At 37.9% G+C, this 20,767-nt stretch overlaps 1 protein-coding gene across 1 annotated transcript; it reads left to right on the forward strand.

Moving 5' to 3' along the window:
- The first annotated feature begins 542 nt into the window (after window positions 1–542).
- On the forward strand, window positions 543–19,565 carry coro6 (coronin 6). Its single transcript, XM_079247713.1, has 11 exons — window positions 543–733; window positions 4,683–4,882; window positions 10,685–10,807; window positions 14,943–15,072; window positions 15,196–15,374; window positions 16,755–16,874; window positions 16,973–17,077; window positions 17,227–17,372; window positions 17,875–17,932; window positions 18,038–18,265; window positions 18,761–19,565. Exons 2-11 carry the CDS (start codon window positions 4,685–4,687, stop codon window positions 18,881–18,883), a joined length of 1,410 nt encoding a protein of 469 aa, XP_079103839.1. The 5' UTR covers window positions 543–733; window positions 4,683–4,684; the 3' UTR covers window positions 18,884–19,565.
- The last annotated feature ends 1,202 nt before the right edge of the window (window positions 19,566–20,767 follow it).

Genomic DNA, 20,767 nt, shown 5'->3' on the forward strand with positions numbered 1-20,767 from the left:
CTGTCTTCATAAAATTTCCACTCAGTCCATCCTCATCTGATTTATGACATGAACTACATTTTGCCCAGAAAACTGCACCTCACTAGATTATTTTTCCTTTTCAGACCAAACTTAGAAAACTTTAGATCGATGATCAATGATTTCAATCCTCTTTCTTCCCTATTGTGATACTGAGTTTGATCTTCAACATTTTGACCATGCCTACAGGACAAGTTGCACATTGAGTTTGTCATGTGATTTGCTTGTTAGCTGTTAGTGTTGACAAGCATTTGAACAGAACATCTAAATAAAACGGCCTGTGGCTTGATCTTGAACCTATCAAGGTTTTTAATCATCCTTAAACATGCAGCATGTCAATCTAATAATCCATTAAAGTCACTGTATGTCTGTCAGAGCCCAACAGTAGTGAGTGTCGCTGAGATGCGCGCTCCTCCCTGTCAGAGCGCGCGTTGCGTTTTCCTGCTCTGACACAGCCCATTCCAAAATAGCCGGCAACCCTCCCACCCACCCACCCTCACCCTCCTCTCGTGCTCTGTCCCGGTACTCTCCCTTCTCTCTTTCCTGCCGAGGAGCGTCGCGCAGTTTTTCCAGTGCGTCCTCCTCTGCTGAGACTCCGGGACACCGGCTCGCCAGGGAATATAATCCATTCACAGCAACTAAAGCAGCGGCGACAGGAGGAGGTTAAACAACCGCTACAATAGTCCAGGGAAAAGGGGTCTCCCCAAAACCTGAGGTGAGCTGACTTGTGTCCGAATTTGTGTGCCAGTGTCTGTGCTGCAGTGGGGTGAGAGGTGCGTCAGCGTCTTTGCTGCACTGCTGGAAAGGACTGAGCGCGTCCCCACCTTTGGAAACCCTAAAAAAAGACGGAGCGGGCACATTGTGACTGCGCACTCTGCTTCCCCCCCCCCCCCCCCCCCACTCCTCATGTAAAGATCCTGGGTCGTGTACAGCAGCTGTTGGCTACTTAAAGCAGCACGTTGTATGGTAACTAATCTCCCCCTCCCTCACCCTTCCCTGCGTCCGCTACAAGTTATGTTCCAATGTTTATGTGTATTTGTACAGGCAGTGCGAAGAGGCTGTTGAAATTTACTGTCAGTTCATTAGGGATAAAGTTCCACACAGTCCACAGCATTCATTCTGGGACTATTTGGGATCTGTAAGTGGGGGGTAGGAGGAGCTGTCGACTCGGGTGGGACAGAGCAGTTTGTCTTGTCTATATTAGGAAAGTGGCAGTGTCATTCTTTCGCTCTGTGCCATGCGCGTCAGTCAAGACTCATTAACCTGAGGAAGAAGTAAGGGAGCAGGTTGGAGGCTATTTTGCTTTTTAAAAAAAAAAAAAAAAAAAGACATTTTCTACCTCATATTTTTATAGCACAGAGCTCTGTCTTAATGTCTAAGATGAGAAAATCACGACAAAGGATCACAATGGCAGCTTAGAAGCTCCTTCAGCTTCTTTGTAAATCTGATATGTTATAAGCACAGAAAAGTGTCAGTGTTTAGTTTTCATGTTGTGTCCTACCACAGGTAGGAATGTAGTCAATCTCTGGATAATACAGAGTTTACAGGAAAACAAATAGCTCCTGTCCTCTTGTCACTTTGACACAGTCATGTATCCACTGTGTTTTAAGATCACTTTTGTGTTAAAATGTTGCTAATACATTCTTAGATAGATAGATAGATAGATAGATAGATAGATAGATAGATAGATAGATAGATAGATAGATAGATAGATATGTCTTCAATATATTTCTTTGATTCTGTTTGTAAAAATCTGTTGAATTTAAGAAGAAAAACCTGAAATTATAAGATGTCCTAAGGGACTGATGCAGCCATACTTTTAGGTTTGGGGTTTTAGTGTTGGCTTTACCGCTTGGCCAATAATATGCCACCTAAAAAAAGGGGTGATATTTCATTGGATGGTCTATAGCTTTAATTACAGAATCGTTTTGGCAATGTCACAAGATTTGTTTCCATCAAGTGTCACATTTATTTGATTTTTTTTTTTTAACCAAGATCTTGGATTGATGACACTTGAGTCCAACCACTGCAAAAAAAAAAAAAAAAAAAAAAAAAAAAAAAAAAAATCCTTCTCCTGCACTTCCCAAAGATTCTCAGTGGGATTCTGGTTTTGGACTTTGTAATGGTCAATTCATGTGTGAAAATGAATGAATACTGATGATTCATGAATCCTAACAATGTAATCTTGGAATACGGCTGTGTCATGGAAGAAAAAGTCCATTGATGAAATAACTTGTTAAGTATATTCAGCTGACCTCATTCTTTGCGTACATAATATTGCTCAACCTAGATTTGACCAACTGCAGCAATCCCAGATCATAGACTGCCCCACAGGCTTTTTTATAGACATGAAGGCTACATCACTTAATCTGCCTCTCTTCTTACCCTGATGTTCCCATCATTCTGAAACAGCATAAATCTAGACTCCTTACACCACATGACCTTCTTCCATCCAATCTTTATGTTTCCTAGGAAATTGAAGCTTTTTTTCTGGTTAGCCGAACCGATCAGTGGTTTTCTTATGCCTACACAGCTGTTCCGTCCCAATCCCTTGAGTTCTCTTCATATTTTGCATGTAGGAATGTTCTCACTTTTACTATTTTTCCTATTAAACATAGCCCTGATTTCTAATGGTGTTTTTCTTCAATTTGATTCTTAAAACATTGAAGTGGTCAGCATTCACCATCATTCAAGATCTTTTTACGACCGCATTTATTCCTCAAAGACGATGGTTCCCAATAGCTTTCTATATTTTATTAATGCAGTGGACAATGTTAGTTGTTTCTGCAATCTCCTTACATATTTTCTCTCCATGATGCCAGGAGTTTCACCTTTCTTAAATCACACAAACATCTTTTCCACAACCACAAGTTGTGTCTTTCAAAATGGTTGTTTAAGAAATGACTATCTCAGTGGATCAGTTGGGGTTAATAACTTGTTGCCAGCTGAAAGATAATTGTTTGAGCAGTACTTATCCAACTAAAGGCTTGTACCTGTTTTCTTAATTCTAGGTTGCAACTTTGTTTTTTTTGGCCAGGCAGTGTGTCATGCATTGCGGTGAGGAAGTACAATCACAACAGAGGTTTAATGTATAGGGATATGGCTTTAAAAAAGGATTAATACCTATGATACAACAATTTACTACATTGTTTCTGTTTCCATAGCAATGAAGAGGGTACATATGTAAATAGCAGCCCGGTGCTGCTAATGAAGTTCACTTCATATAACTGCTCATCAGCAAGTGTGAGCGCCTGTATAAATGTAGTTATTTCAGGAGTTTGTATTGGATCCCATCATTCTACAATAGGAAAATCATTCACAAGTACAAAAGATTTAAGGAAGTTGTCAGGTTTGCCAGGAGTGGGCATCCCAGCAAGTTCATCACAACAAATTCACACCAATTTCAGATGCTCGGATTGCAGATATCTCGTGGATAAATGAACTAAAATTTGATATGTTTCATTGCAATGCACTGCATTGTGATTTGATGAAAAATAAACTCAGCATATCAGCACTAACTCCATACAAACTGTCAAGCATGGTGGTGGAAGAGTGATTATTTGGGCTTGTTTTGCTGTCACAGAGGTTGGACACCTTCAAGTCTTCGATTCTCCTATGAAGTCCACAACATACTAAATTATTCTTGATTCAAATATGAAGCCATAGGCCTGACTGCTGGAGTTGTGCAGAAAAAATCTATTTGTGAACTGAACTAATGGAAAAAACAGTGGTGGCTGTTTATTATTGATGTTAGAGACTTATGTGTGCAAAAGGTGGGTCTATAAGCTATTGTATTATGGGATGACCTAAGTTTTTCTGGTTTTTTTTTTTTTTTTTCCATTTTACATGAGTTTTTATTAAATAAATAAAGACTGGAATAACACATCTCATGTGTTGTTCATGTGAGATTATTTTTTATCTAATCTCAACATCTGGTCCTTAAGGACTTTCTACATTGTGACAGATAAAACTATTTCTGAGACACGTCTGTATTCTTCTTAAAATAACTGGACTTGCTGAGAATCCACATATTATTAAAATATTATCATCAAATTTGTGCGAGCAAACTCCTGAGCAGCAAATTGCTCATTTTAAAATCTGCTCTCTGCCTCTCAATGTTTGTCTTTGATGTTTTGCTCTCACATAGTGTTTGGTGGGACAATCAACTATTAATATCTACACCAGTGGTTGGAACTGTTATACAATATCCCCTGTGTTTTGGAGGATTAGTGGTGGCAGCAGGACAGCAAGATGTCAGTCAGCAAACAGCCTATAAACAGGATAGAGGGGTGATTATGCAGGTTATTTAAAGCAGCTTCATTTGAAATAAAAATTCTGAAAGTATGAAATATACACAAATAGATAAGCACCTACACAGTCAAAATAAATTAATCGACATGAGACATATATTAGTGAACAGTTTACTGTACAGTTAGATCAGTTTGTGCTGGGACATGAAATCATGACTTCATGGAAAAAAGGCAATGAGTGCTAGCAAATGTGAAAGATGATTTACTGTTTCGATATTGTAAACTAAAAAAAAAAAAAACAAACTAACAAAGCAAACAAAATAGTTTGTCCTTCACTTATGATGTCTCTTCATCTTATTTATTTACATCGTCTCCCTTCTTGTGCTTTTTCCCGTCTTTGCATCCTCCTGACAGCCATGAGTCGCAGCATCGTGCGACAGAGTAAGTTCCGCCACGTCTTTGGGCAGGCGGTCAAGGCTGAGCAAGGTTATGATGACATCCGTGTTTCCAAGGTGACGTGGGACAGCTCCTTCTGCGCGGTCAATCCAAAGTTCTTGGCGGTCATCATCGAATCCAGTGGAGGAGGAGCTTTTCTGGTCCTGCCCCTCTCGAAGGTTAGTAAGGTGGAAAGAGTGATCACCTGATCAGTCAGTCTGTCACAGCACAACATGACTTTTACAAAACTTGACAAAATGTTGAGCCATTCACATGTAAGTGACATCTAAGTGAAGCAGTTGCTACATATGTTGAATAGAAAAAGAACTCTGGTCGTCAAGGGCCGCAGTCCTGCAGGTGTTAGGGGTTTCCCTGCTGCAACACACCTGACTCAAATTAATGGCTAATTAGCAGACTTGTGCAGAGTTTGAGGTCAAGCTCTGCACAAGTCTGCTAATTTCAGCAGGGAAACTCACAACACCTGCAGGACCTTTAGGCCCTTTAGGACTGGAGTTGATCATCTTTGGTCCAAAAGAATGATGATGGCAAGAATGAGTCCTAAATGAGAAGGAGATTGTGGAATTAAAAGAATTGTAACTTTTCATTCTTTAGAATGAATGTTAATAATATTGTAAATCAAACTTAAGCCGTCTTAGTCATGTTTCTGGTGGATTATACAACACACACACACACACACACACACAAATTTGGGATCATGAAGCTTTTACCATTTATACTTTTGTCACCTACTCTCACAAGACATGAAACATGTTCTGCTAATAAAGGATGAAGCATGTCAGGCTTTAATTTTCCTGCAAAAAAAAAAAGGGTATAAAGCAGTTTAAAGTCTAGATCAACTTTCCCTTTTCGGTATTGGTCAGTGTTGTAGATTGGCTGGTCCAGTACCCTCTTCATCTTTAGTGTGAAGAATGATTTTGCATTGTCTTGTTGATTAAGTGTATATATGTCTCTAATGCTCAAAAGTGTAAATTTGATTTATTTATTTATTTGCAATAATGTTGCAATCATAGGAGCACTGGTACAGGTCCAGACCAACAGAGAGCCTGGAGAGACTGATTGGTCTGACTTAAACAGATATTTCCACTGTGTTGTGATTCATCCATCATGCCTTCAAACCCACAAAAGTTGGCGTTTCTTGTTTTGCCCATGTTGTATTCTTTTTCAAAGAGCTAAATACTCTCGTAACACACTTAAAGACAAACTTGATATCTTTTTGCTTCTTTAGTGGATGCTGTTTTTGTATCACAATCACCTGTTAGCATCAAACGATAACATGACATCCACAGCATGATTCTCTGCAATAAGATTAGTCAAATTAGTGAAATAATAGTGGATTTTTCTCCTCTGTTTATATTTTCAAAACCATCACAGCTTTCTCTGATCTGGGGTTGTATGATCCAGAATCGGCCACTTCAGCAAATGCTGCACAAATTTGTATATAATTCCTAGTGTCATACAGATGAAGGTAAATAAGTTTGGCGATCCTCTGACTTTTATACAGTTTCTGCTACCTGTTGCATGTCTGATGTTCTTTTTTTTAAAAAAAAACCAAAAGCGTGCTAAATGAATTGTAACTTTGGATGTTTCACACTGGGGTTTCAGTCTCCGGTTCTTCTATAAGAGGGGACCTAAGAGAAATAGGAGAAGATTATAGCTAAATTAGGAAGAAAACAAAGAGAAGTAAAGTTAGTCTGCAGTTCTTAACCTTTCAGTGTCTATAAGCAGCTGTTAATGATCAGCGTTATGTTGAATACTTTGTGGTTGCATTAGTATAAAATCTTCATATTTTAATTATTAGTATTGTTCTGTGTAATAAGATATATCCCAAAGACAGTACATTTACATCACAAATAAATTAACAATAAATGCAAATGAAATTATCTCCACCACAGAAGAAAAACTCAAGAACTGAACCCCAACTTTCAGTATTGATGATGGACACTGACTAGAGGTCTCTCAGTACTATTTGAAGACTTGCTTCAGTAGGGGCATGTTTTCTAGTATCCGGCTACAGTATCACAGGGTTTGACCATGCATGACAAAGTGTTTAGTGTGCAGCTGCGGGAGGTCAAATTATTTCTGTGACCCTGAATATTTGAAATGCAGAGAAAAGTCTATATCCACTCATGTGAGTTTGGACCTAGAAGGCATAAACAATGCACAAGTTCACAGGTTACATAGGACATAAAATTTTTAAAAGTCATCTGCATCAACAGCAGATTTTATGCAGTGGTATAGAGACAGATGACAGCAGTTTATCTTTGGCAAACAATAGTTTTAGGAGCTATCTCCTCTGTTTTTTGCTGCTTCATGTTGATAGAGAAAGTGCAAGCCTTGGTTTAGCAGTGGTTCTGTTTCTTTGTCATAATAAACTATTTTTTTTTTAAGCAAATGTCACTTAGAAGCAGATCACAGTTCAAGGTGGACGTTTGCAAACAAGTGCTGTCACTGCTGTGCTCAGACAAGTCTGCAAAAACGTAGTTGACCTGCCCTGTGAGATGCCTTCACTCAGCAGATTTCATTTGAGCTGTGCTGAGAAGAACATCTCCACATCACGGCCCAGTTTGATTAGGATAGATACAATGTCTTGGGTCTGAAAAAATATGTTTGGTTTTTTGTATTCATTTGCTTATATAACCCCAATTTCTGACCTTGTGCCATCTAATGTGTAGGCATGGTACGGAGGATTGGACTATGGTATAGATAAGTCAGTGAATAAATAAGTTTTGTCACATTTTGACTTGGGGAAAAAAATATTTTGAAAAGCTTAGTTCATTCCTGAAGACGCGCTGGAACACACAGAGTAATGCCTAGTTTTTTGTTTTTTTTAACACGCTAAGAAGTCACGATGAACAGACATGCTATTAATATGCACCATGGTGCTCTTCATCCTCCTTTTCCCCCTTCTGGGTCCCCAACAGCCAACAAGAAAAACTCCCCTTTCATCACCTCGTCACTGGAGCTATAAATACACTTCGCTTGATTTGTGTGTGTGTGTGTGTGTGTGTGTGTGTGTGTGTGTGTGTGTGGGGATGGGTATGGGTATGGAGGAGCAATATCTCAAGCTGATACACATGTTCTCATGATAGGATACATAGAAATGAAGATATATGAACTAATGGACTTTTTTGCTTTAAAAAAACGCCCCAAAACTTTTTATAATCTCAGAACTTCTGCATTGAGACTTCCTTTTCTCACACTGTGTACCTTAAAAGTGAAAATGCATCTGAGTTTTTACCAAGTGTTCTTTTTTTAATATGTTTATTTTTTCACACATCTAAGGTATTGAGCACTATTTCAGATTTGGATTTGATCAGAAATATACTCAGACCAAAAATTCATTTTCTTTTTGTTGCTAATGAGCACTTTTTGACAGTATGTTTATAGGCAAAATTGAGGTAATAATCATGGTCAATAACACCTGCCATACCCCGTTAGCTAACATGTTTATACACTATTCACAAAAAGTTAGGGATATTCAGCTTTTGGGTGAAATTTCACAACAAGCCTAAAATGCATTCAAACCTGTACAGGTGAACTTAATGTGATCTTCTCTAAGCTTTTAAATGCACATGTCCAACTGTTAAATGTTTCAATAAATTTTGCACAAGTTGCTGTTCTCTAACAAGGAGCTTAACGGCAAAAATCACAGCAGGTGTGTGATCCTTGAATTGACCAATAAATGTCCTGGTTCAATTAGAGCTGGTGTTTAAACAGTTGTTCTCATCATGCTGTTCACATTTTGACATCAAGAGACCAAGACGACACCTAACAATGGAACAACAGTCCCTTGCCATTGCGATGCTTCAAACAGGACGTTCTCAGACAGAAGTGGCCACTGAGCTTGGAGTGTCACAGAGTGTCATCAGCAGGTTGCAACAGAGATATGGAGAGACTGGAAGAGTCGCAGAAAGGCCTAGAAGTGGACGTCCTTTGGCCACATCCCGTGCTGATGACCGCTACATTGTGAACACTGCCCTGAGAAACCGGATGATGAATGCCACTCAACTCCAGGCACGTTTAAGAGAGGTGAGAGGCACCCAAGTGTCACGTCAGACCATTCGAAACCGTTTCCATCAGCGTGGTCTGCGTGCTAGACGACCTGCATGGGTACCTGACCACACCACCAGGCACAGGCATCATCGTCTTGCATGGACCAGGGAGCATTTACGCTGGACGAGGAACCAGTGGGCCTCAGTGCTGTTCTCTGATGAAAGTCGATTCACACTGAGCAGAAATGATGGCCGGCAACGATGTTGGAGACGTCAGGGAGAGCGCTGTGCATCAGCCACTGTTGTCACCAGGCGAGCTTTTGGTGGTGGCGGTGTTACAGTGTGGGCAGGGGTGTCCACTTGGTACAGAACTGCCCTACACTTTGTGAATGGTACAGTGACAAGCCCATACTACCTGAATAACATCATTAATCCAGTGATTGTGCCCCTACATGAACAGCACAGGCCTAATTTCATCTTCATGGACGACAATGCTCCTGCTCATCGAGGCCGCATCATCAGGGAACGGCTGTTGGAGACTGGTGTACCTCAAATGGAATGGCCTGCACTCTCTCCAGACCTGAATCCCATTGAAAACCTGTGGGATCAGCTGAGCCGTTGTGTAGAGGCTCGAAACCCTGCACCCCAGAACCTCAATGACCTGAGGGCTGCCCTTCAAGAAGAGTGGGATGCCATGCCTCAGCAGGCAATAAGTTGCCTTGTGAACAGCATGAGACGTCGTTGTCAAGCTGTAATTGATGCTCAAGGGCACATGACGAGATACTGAGACGTTCAAATTTTTTGTTGTGGTGTAACTACCATTGTTGTTACCTTTTGTGTTGAATGAATTTTTTGAGATGAGGAAATCAGTAGTGCATCCTTCTACTCAAATGTCTTACTTTTATGATATTATATCACTGTAGCATGAACATATTGCATTTTCCATCAATTTCACCTGAAAGCCAAATATCCCTAACTTTTTGTGAGTAGTGTAAGTATGTTAGCATGCTAAAGTTGTCACTGTCTGAAGAACAGCAGTCTTTACAAAAGCAAGTTTCAATTATTCTGGTTTTAAAATGAAGAATCAGAGTGAAAGTTTCAACCATTAAAGCACCAACAAAAATATAACATTACTCATCTAGATTTATAGCCTTCTTTTTAAATTGTTGCTTGGTTTTTTTTACAGGCAAATAAACTAAAAACTGTCCAAGTTGTAGATGTATTTTAGCAAATTATTTGCACTCTGCTTTATGTTTGGAACATGTGAAATGCCTTTTTCAAACTCAAGACTGACTTGACCAGTTTGTAAAATCATTTTTTTAGATCCTTGTTTCAGAATTTGCTAAATTTCAACCAAAAATGTAAAGTGCTACTTTTATTAAGTGGCAACCATGCTCGTAAATAAAAGAGATTTTGTTCTGTCGATAGTCATACAGGCCGACATCACACAGTCGCCACTGCTTCTTATTAGTTTGCATCAGTGCCTGCATCTCGAAGTGTGTTCTTCTCTAAATTGGATATTGTGAAGGTTATTTTCTCTCAGGGTTTCATTGTTTCTAAGCTCAGCATGGAAATTTTTTTTCCCTAAAAAAATAGATTATTCACTCACTCTTCAAAACATTTGCATTGTTGCTGATTGTTCTGTCATGTTTTTCACTCTAAGCCCTCTGTTACATATATATAGCCTTATTGAGAGTCACTATGAACCAAAATGTGGCCACCGAACTGCTCATTAGTTGGTTGTCTAATCAGTGACCACAGTATGTGTGAAAAATCCGTCTAATTTTGAAATGGTTATGTTATACTTTGTGAAACAACTTAAGGTAAAGGTGATCTGTAACATATATCACATTTCATTTTAAATAAGTTATTGGTATTTTTATGATAAATCGATGTATGTTTTTGACAAATAATGTTCCTCTGACATGTTGGCACAAAGGGGTCTAATTTCTGTCCTCTGTATTGCAGACAGGTCGAGTGGATAAGAACTACCCACTGGTGATCGGCCACTCTGGACCTGTCCTAGATATCGACTGGTGCCCCCATGACGACAACATCCTGGCCAGCTGTTCAGAAGACTGCACTGCAATGGTAATGTCATGTTTGCCTGTGTGTCGGTGGGTGGGTGTGCATGAGCAAAGCAGCCAATACTTGTGAAGGAATGATGACTCAGATAAGAGTCTAATGGAGTCACAGAGGCCATTGCAGTTGGTCACGTCTACTTACCTGTTTGGTGAGCATTGAGTAAAGTGAATCAGTCAAGTCATCAGCATCCTTATTGTTATGACTGTCCACCCACTAAATGTTATCTCTTCATTGCATATTTTATCATGATAGTCGTTGCCTGTTGTCTGGAAGTTACATTGTTATTGTAACACAGCTGTTACATTTGCAGCTCCGACTTGTCCAAGGACCATGAAAGTTAAATGTCAGATAAAAAATATAAACACAGAATATATAGCATATTTGAGGGAACTTTTGGCACAGTGGGCTTTTTTCTTACATCTCTCCCAGCCTCTCAGTTTCTTTGTTCATAGATCTTCTCTAACTGAGTGGGGATGTGAACACAGAATGTGGAGAAAAGTTAACATAACCAGCAACTCTGTACTCAATGTACCTATGTCCCAAAAATGTGGAAACACTAAACACGTTATCTCACAAAACATGCCTTGTGGCTTAGGCAGCATTGTAACAAAAGTCTAACTATTTAAAACATGACTCAAAACAACAAAAAACTAAAGAAAAAAATCAAACTTTTAAGCAAGTGGCACATTGCAGCATAGGTGGATCAATAATAACATATCCTATAATTAGTCTTAAGCATTCTTTATCAGCTAAATTGGAAAAATATAATTAGCATGGATGAAATGAACTGCAGATATCTGTGTTTAATCAGCAGAGGTCACTGTGTGCCTTTAAATGCATGGCTATGATTTCACACTTCCATAAACAATGTCATTTGCATTCTTATTTCATAATATTTCAATTTTTACTTTTTGAATTGTTCACAGTATTTCAAGTACTGTAAAGTTTCAGTTTCTGAAGTCTGTTTAGTCCAATATGATCCATTGGGAAATCTCCTCCTCATGCCAGGAGAATATCATCAATCATCTCCAGTAGATCTGCAGCTCACCCAAAACACTGCTGCTAGGGCTTTTAACTGGGACTACACATCTCAACACATCACACCAGTTTTCAAATCTTTACACTGGTTTCCAGTCAGTCAGAGAGGAGATTTTACCCTACTGATTGTTTAAAAATCTCAGAATGATTTAGGCCCAGAATACATCTGTGATATGTTTAGAAAATATAAACCTAAAACAGCTCTAATGAAACTAACAGCATGAAACTATTTTTATTTGTTAATGTAACAACAGAATAGAGGTCTTGGTGCATACCAGAAGGACAATTATAGCTTAAAATATCTAATTTCAAGGTATTTCATTGAGTTCCCTATAAAGGGTTAAAAACAGTCTTTTACCTCTACATACATATTGATTGATTCCTTTATTACGAACAGTAGTTAGTTTATAACTCAGACATAGATACAAAACAACAAAGCAACAAAATTAAAATGTAACACGTGATGCAAAAAAATGAAAATAAAAATTAACAAAGGAGCAATCTACATGTTCAAAAAGGAATAAGAAGTATAAAATGTGTTAGTTTCTACTGCTTTTCTAAATCTATATATCAATACTACACATAAAATAACTCACACAAACCACATAAACCAAGACATGAATCCAAATGTAAGTACATAATGCGCAACTACAGACATCAAAGCATGCATGTTAACCTGTCATAGAGGTTTGTCATATGCAATGATACCTTATTTGTTTATTAGTGATATTTAGAATTGATCATGATTTATGATTTATTTTAATATATTCTATAAAACATTTATTAAATAATATATAATCATAATTACGTAAGTCTTAAATCTTATAAAATAAAGCTGTAACATCTTCTTCTCCTATTGACTGCAAAGGCAAACTTGCATTATTACATTAGGTTCAATTATATAATATATTTATTTATCCTTCAGTTAGTGGAAATGTATTGGAGGACTCACTAACATCCATTGAAGTGGTTCATGTCCAAAAATACTATCCTCTTCATGAATATGCAAGAAAAAAGCTTATAAATAGGTGTTCACTATATGGCCACTATGCATGAAAGGGTTAAAAACACATATTTACTCAAGCACCTTATGCATGAGATCCCCATGGTAACTTTTAACTTATGACTTTTTCAGAAATGAAAAAACAAAGAAAAAGTCTCCCTAAAAGAAAATTTCATTTCAGTATTGGGGAAAAAAAACAAAACAAAACAAAACTGATTTTTTACTTTTTTCTCAGAATTCTCAAACATTCATATGAATATAATTTTTTTGTTTATTTAATCTTTTCTAATTAAGTGAGCACTTTTTCTTATGATTCATAAACAACCTTTTTGGAAAACACATCCTGTCATTCAAGGAATAAACAGATGTTTCTTTGTTTCAGTAAGGTTAAATTATAGGCCTACATCAAGAAAAAATCTTAAGGAGATTAATGAACCAATTAAATTTAGGTTAAGAAATTCTAACTGCGTTATAAAAACCTCCAATTTCCTGAGGAGGAAAATACTGAAATATTTATTTTGATTTCTTTTAAAAGTTTGTTAAAGCAAAACTGAAGACAGTTTACTGTAGACGGTCTCGGGTATATATACAGCTGTGTGGCCTTAAGGGGAAAAAATATCCTTCAGTTTGTCAGTAAACACAAAGACTGGACTCCGATGAAGCAAACAAAGATCATGTCACATTAACTACTGACGTTCTTGTTACAGTAACAATGACAGATTAAATATTCTGCAACTTTTGTTAGTGTGTGTTTGAGTAGCCACAAAAACATGTGAAATATGTGAGCATGTGGGATTTCTAAAATATTTTTGGAGTTTTATGATCAGATCACGTCTCAACACATGTGCATCAGCAGTGACGTCACTGAGGACAGATTTGCCCACTTGTTCATACAGACATTGCTGGAATCTCATGATAGAATTGCTGCCTCTTATTTGACAACAGCTGCTTGGATGCTGTTTGAGGTTTTCTTTACCCCTGTGTGAATGTGTAAGTGTGTGTGCGTTGAGTGTGTATGCATGTTGGCTTTGTTGATATCCAGCAGCATACACACAGACAGTTGCAGCTGTCTTGGCAGCGCTGCTGCAGTGGAGTTACAGAAAATGATGACGTAATTTGCTTTGATTCAGAGAAAACGACCACTGTGTGTGAGTGGGGTTCAGTATTAGGAGACCTCGCCATGTGTGTTTTCTTGAGAACTGCTCAGTCATCACCTGCTGCAGCATATCACTGGAAAGGACATATTGAAGCAAACAGCTAAAATACCAGCTGAGATGGATAACAAACTCATTTTCAAGCAACAGTAGAAAGTAACACTGGTTTGTGTCCTGACGTGCTGATATGTTTTTAAAATAAACCATGAAAAGTAGAATCTATTCAAAGATTGAATATACAGTGGCTGCTCCTGTATGGCAGAAGCTTCCTCTGAAAATACTGACATGTTCTCTGTCCTTTCTGGGGATTTGTTTGGTTGAATCACTAAACTAAACATTCAAAGTTTTTTTTTTTTTTTTTTAGCTTTAAAATAAAAAATAAAAATATAGTGACTTTTCAAAGGCAGATCTGTCATATACTAAAAAAATGCATGATTTAATGTTTAAGTTTGAGGAGCAAAAGTCCCCATATGGGTATGAACTTTAAGTGGTGGGTCTCTTTTTGATTATGAGGAACCATTCATTCATTCATTTTCCTAACCATTCAGTCCGATGAAGGGTCGCGGGGAAGCTGAAACCTATCCCAGCAGTCTTTGGGTGAAAGGCAGGGTACACCCTGGACTATGAGGAACCAATCAATTAAAATGACAGAAATGATAGTATACAAGTACTTTGGTATAGAATCTATTTTAAGGACACACGCACTTTTCATATGTGGCTTTAGTATTTTTTTCCATTTCCATTAATATATGTAGGTGAGCAGCTAACCAGATGTTTCCCCTGAGTGTTAATAAAGTATCTATCTATCTATCTATCTATCTATCTATCTATCTATCTATCTATCTATCTATCTATCTATCTATCTATCTATCTATCTATCTATCTATCTATCTATCTATCTATCTATCTATCTATCTATCTATCTATCTATCTATGTCCCTTTCAGGTGTGGCAGATCCCAGATCATGTACTGACTCGTCCCCTTTCTGACCCGGTCGTCGTTCTGGAGGGACACTCTAAACGAGTTGGCATTGTCAGCTGGCACCCCACCGCACGCAACATCCTACTCACTGCGGGTATGAGTCACTTCCACAAACACATCCTTCACTGTGTCTTAGTTTCCACAAAAGCACACAGTGATGTTTGAGTGAGAACAAAATCCACATGGTAACAACAACTCATTTCCCTCCACTTTTCAGGCAGTGATAACCTGATAATCATCTGGAACGTGGGGACGGGTGAACCCCTCATCTCCATGGATGACCACCCAGACCTCATCTACAGCATCAGCTGGAACCGAAATGGCAGCTTGTTTTGCACCACTTGTAAAGACAGACGCTTGCGTGTCTGTGACCCCCGTAAGAGGGAGGTGGTGGCGGTGAGTGTTAGGGAAAATACTGAAAGATAAATGCTAATGAAAGTAATGGACTCAACCAAACTAACTAAAATCTAACTTTACTAAATGACTTTGAAAGCATTGAAGTATAATTTTGATATAAAGCCAGAGGAAAGCCGGAGTATTTAATCCATACAGCAGTTTTTGTCAACGCAAAGTCAACGCAAAGACTTGCAGATCTATTTTGGATCAGTCTGACTTGAAGCCTGACTTGTAGCTAACAGTATTTTTTTTTTTTTTTAGATTTTTTTCTAAACACACAAAATGTCCATTAAATTGCATTCTTATATCTATGCTATCATAGGATTCTATAAAATCAAGATAACCTAATTATGCTTGCCCTGTGCTTGCTAAAATGCATTTCTTTTTCTGTGTAACCACAGCCTACCACTGGATACTGCTTCTATCTTTTAAACTAATTTGTCAGTTTTCACCTGCCAGCCAGATTATATGCATCAAAACTAAAGAAAAAAATATTATTGTGTTCCTCCCAAATTGTTAAACTTGTCATTCAACGTAGATACACTGTGCTAATACTAAAAAAGACAATTGCAGACCACAACCTTCACTAAAGTCAGTTGTCCTGCTTTGTATTTTTAAATAAAATGATCTTGTGAAAAGGCTTTTCATTTATAACAAAAACAAAACCAACCAGCAAGCTGTTGAAGAGAACCCACAGAGAGAGAGAGCTTACAGTATTAAATGTGCAGGTTTGCTACGGCCAGGTGCTCTGATGCCGTCACACTCTGTTGCATAAAGACTTTAGAAACCCCATGCTTCACAGTTACTCCACTCCTCTGTGCTTTGTATGGGCTTTTAGAATCTTTGTGTAGAGATGTTGCTCGTATTTTAAGCTTTTAACAAAGATAATAAGTGATGGGTTGAATTGTTGTACAGTAGATATGTTCACCTCATCACTACATCTGTGTTGTCTGAATGAATCACTTTAATACTGTTTGGAAAGCTCCAAATCTGAAGAGGGAATGCAAAAAGAAAAAGACACCACAAAAGCAGTTTTATAAATTATAATTGGTCAAAATTCCCAGAGGTGCAATAACAAACAAAAGTAAAATTTATCTTACAACTGTTGCAAGAACTATTTACAAGTTTCTGAGTTATACCAAAAGCAGCCTGAAATGTCACCCTGATGAAGGAACCTGGGCTTCAGTTCACAGTGGAAATGAAAAACCTAATCAGATAACAGTTTAAAATGTATATTGAAGTAAAATGATTCCCAAAGTTGCAAAAAATTAAATAAATGAATAATAAAAGGAAAAAAGGCAGAAGAATAACAGTCTTATGTGAGAAATCTGCTCTCAAACAAACATCTGTAATGAGATCAGTCCATCTGCTGACCAACAGGAACGTCTGGCTCCACACGAAGGCATCCGGCCAATGAGAGCCATCTTCATCCGAGATGGAAATATCTTCACTACAGGATTCACCAGGATGAGCCAGAGAGAACTCGGCCTCTGGGACCCAGTAACCAGCTCTTTTCAGACATTCCTTTTTTATATGAAGGCAAATATGCAAGTAAACAGTCGACTGCAGGATTTATTGACTTTTTTTATTTTCCACAGACAAATTTCGAGGAACCTATAGCACTTTTGGAGTTGGACACAAGTAATGGAGTGTTACTACCTTATTATGATGCAGATGCAAACATGGTGTACCTGTGTGGAAAGGTATTGAAACGTGTTTATTGATTTGAATCCTGTTTGAAAATAATGGTCTCTTTTTGCATAAATATATTTCTGGATTTTATAATTGCAGCAGGTTATTTATCTGTGCTTCATAAGAGTTTTATATGTGTTTTTATTATTTGCGTGTGCAGGGAGACAGCAGCATCCGTTACTTTGAGATCACGGAGGAGCCGCCTTACGTGCACTACCTGAGCACCTTCAGCAGTAAGGAGCCCCAGAGAGGAATGGGCTTCATGCCCAAGAGAGGTGTTGATGTCACCAAATGTGAGATTGCTCGGTAAGAAACTGATAAAGAATAATAAAAAAAGAATAATCAAAGAATAAAAATTTGCTCTTTTTTTTTTTTTTTTTTTAAACAAAATGACACTTTAAGGACTGCAAATATTTGCTGAGTGTGATTAAGGGCTAAGTAAGTTTTTGTACTGGTGTCATGAGTTGTCCGATGAAACAAGCTGGATGGTTTCAGAGAGATGTTTTCACTTATCTGATCTCATGTTTTAACTTGTTTCATTGGTTTTATTCTTTTGCCCGTGTGTCACCTTCCTGTTAAAAATTGTAGAGGTAAATTACTTTAATATAGGAATTATTTTAGATGCTATCACTGAAAATTAATTTAGTTAAATATATGCTTAAGCATAAATAGTATTTTCATGGCTGCATAAAACTGATCAATCAGTCTTTACCAGCATAAAATACAAATGGATCTGTAACAAACACACTACTAATGGATCCCAGTCATCATGTTTTTCTCTGCCTCATCTTTTAAATTTTCCTCTCAGGCTATACAAGCTGCTTGACAAGAAATGTGAGCCCATCACGATGACAGTACCCAGGAAGGTAAGCCCAGCTGACAGCTCATCATACTCTACAGGTACTGCTCAGGTCTTGACTTTGACAGGATGGACGATGAAGAAGTACTCTTATTGTACTCCTCTTGTACAGTCGGACCTCTTCCAGGATGACCTTTACCCAGATACAGCAGGGCCCGAGCCTGCTATGGAGCCTGAAGAGTGGCTGGATGGACGGGATGAAGACCCCATCCTGATATCCATGAGGGATGGCTACGTGCCGCCTAAGAGTCGAGAGCTCAAAGTGGCGAAGAAGAATGTACTGGACTCCAGGCCCACCACCCGACGCAGCATGTCAACTCTGGACACGAACAGCCTGCCGGTGAGTTCTGCATCATTCCTGTTGTTAGGAGTTCACATCCTAAACAGTCTGTTACATTATCGACTTTTACTAATTACACATATTAATATATGTCATCAATCCTAACGTAGATTCACAGCGTGGGCTTCCAGAGTAGCGTTAAAAGTAATGGAAGCTGGATTTCACTTCAAGCATAGCTCAAATTTAAATGATATCCATGATTTTCTTCAGCTTTTTACCTGTAATTTGTGCCATTACTCATACCAGCATCCGTCTCTCTATTTAACCCTTTTCTGTTGATCTCTTTTCTGTTTGTACCTGCCCACCACTTTTTTTTTTTTTTTTTTAACCTCCCACAGCTCCCGTCTTTGTTTTGGTTTATTTTCTGTAGTAGCTCACTATCCTTGACCTATTTTCCTTTCAGCCTTCATCCTTATTTCACCACTATTCTTTTACTTTTCCTCCTATGTTTTCCTTCCCCTTTCTGTGCTTTTTCTCCCCTCTCTTCCTGTCCAGCCTCAGCTGCTTGAGAGGTTGTTGGAGGAGATTCAGAACCTGAAGGCCACAGTTTTGTCTCAAGAGAAGAGAATCTGTGACTTGGAGAATAAGCTTTCCCAGTACACCAATGGCACTGCTTGATGTGCACAAGAACACACCATCTAAGGAACTGGTCAGAATTTCAGAACCACTGTTATTTCCAATGTGCTGACATAAAATCACACCTCTAAATACTCGAACAGTTTTGCCTCCTTAAAAGGCATTGTTGTGTAAGAGTATGAAACTGGACAATTGATAAAATGTAGAAATCACAGCTACACCCAGAATCCAAAACTCTAATCCAAGTTTTAGATTGATTTATCTTTAATGTTATGGGAGAAAAAATGAATCTGGTTACATAGTTTTGGTGATATGAACGTTATGAGACGGGAGCTGTAGAGATTGTAAGTTTGAGGGATATGAGCAAGTTGGGTTAAAGGTCATAAGAAAGTCAAAATTGTTTTGACTTATTTAAAAGAAAGAAGGATTTTTAGAAACATGAATACAAATCAAAGACCAGAAAAAGAAATAATGCTCCCACACATATCCATGACTGGAGAATATGGACAGACGTTAACAGTAGTTGCAGCCTTGCTCTCTGTACCAGATGACCACAACATAAAATCCCTGAAAATTTTTCAAAATGTAAATAGTGACAAAGGAAGCAGGTGGAAAAAAACCTGAACATGTAGCAAAATGTGAAAAGCAAAAAGTTTTGTTTTCTGTAAAAGAATGAACATTAGACACATTATGACAACAATAAAAACTGTGTTTTTTAAAACTCTCCACCTCATTCATTCCTTGTTTGACGCTATCTCAGTAAATTTCCTGTTGAGAAACTATCCAAACAGTGCAGGTTGGAATAAAAGATGAGCAGCATGGTGGGGTTACTTTACAGTTTACAGTGCAGCTTTTACTCCCAATTCCCCGAAATGGTAATTTCTTTGACGACAAAGTTTTTAAAACAGTAAGTCATTTTAAACTTTACTAAGCTTATATATAGAGAAATACATTATTACATTAAGTGAGCAGCAGACAGATCACAAAAGGCATCTGTAGTTCCATTTAAGGTGACTAAGTGCTTTTGCATACAACAGAATGAGCCTCTTAAGCCATATAAAAGCTAAAGCAGTCAGTAATACACAGTGTAACTAACGCTGAATGTAACTGTTATGACTCATCCTGGTGAAGTGACTCATACTTGAATAGTTTTCTGGTTGTTTTCATAGCCTGAACAGTAAAGTGATCCTGAACTTTTCCAGCAAAGCCTTTTTATTACTATTATTAAAAGTGTTTGAGTCTCAGTGATGAATGAGAAGGAAACAGTATAAGTAGTAAGTAAGTAAAGGTTTATTTATATAGCGCCTTTCAAGATAAAAATCACAAAGGACTTCACAACAAAACACAAAACATTAAAACAACATAAAAAACAAAACATTTTAAGAAAGAACATAAAAGCAAGATTAAAAAGATACGTCTTGAGCTGCTTTTTAAAAGAGATCACTGACTCAGCCGATCTTGTGTCATTATTTTATTAATTTTGTGAAATATTTACAGTGATGATGTCATGTTGCTGCCTATTAGATATCTGCTGTTGTTGTGATTGGCTGAAACATCAGCCAAAAATCATCAGATGGAACATGCTTTTTTAATGTTTAATCCAACTGATTAAATGTCCTGGTGAACAATCTGCAGGATACTCACCTGTTCTTTCACAAAGCATAAAGAGGACAACAAATAACTCTAAACTGAGATAGTCATGTATTTGTTAGTGAAATTTTCATGATGCCAGTGAATCAGCAAACAGTGGAGTTGGGAGGTAAGATTTAGGGAGATAATTCCTATAAAACAAAGCTGGGTGGAACAATACAATGCAGTACATGAAGCTACTGAAGGGTCATGTGAGGTTCACTTATGCTGGGATGCAAACAGCTTCCTTTTCCTTTGGGAGATAACTGCTTCAGTGTGAACAGACTTTCTGGATCA

The sequence above is a fragment of the Telmatherina bonti genome, assembly GCF_933228915.1.
Source record: "Telmatherina bonti genome assembly, chromosome: 10".
NCBI lineage: Eukaryota > Metazoa > Chordata > Actinopteri > Atheriniformes > Telmatherinidae > Telmatherina > Telmatherina bonti.

Excerpts from the sequence above, each read along its gene's own strand:
- coro6 (XM_079247713.1), top strand. The coding sequence starts at position 4,685 with ATGAGTCGCAGCATCGTGCGACAGAGTAAGTTCCGCCACGTCTTTGGG. Across the intron at positions 15,375-16,754 it reads GTAAGAGGGAGGTGGTGGCG|GAACGTCTGGCTCCACACGA; the intron begins GTGAGTGTTAGG and ends GCTGACCAACAG. Across the intron at positions 17,933-18,037 it reads CGATGACAGTACCCAGGAAG|TCGGACCTCTTCCAGGATGA; the intron begins GTAAGCCCAGCT and ends CCTCTTGTACAG.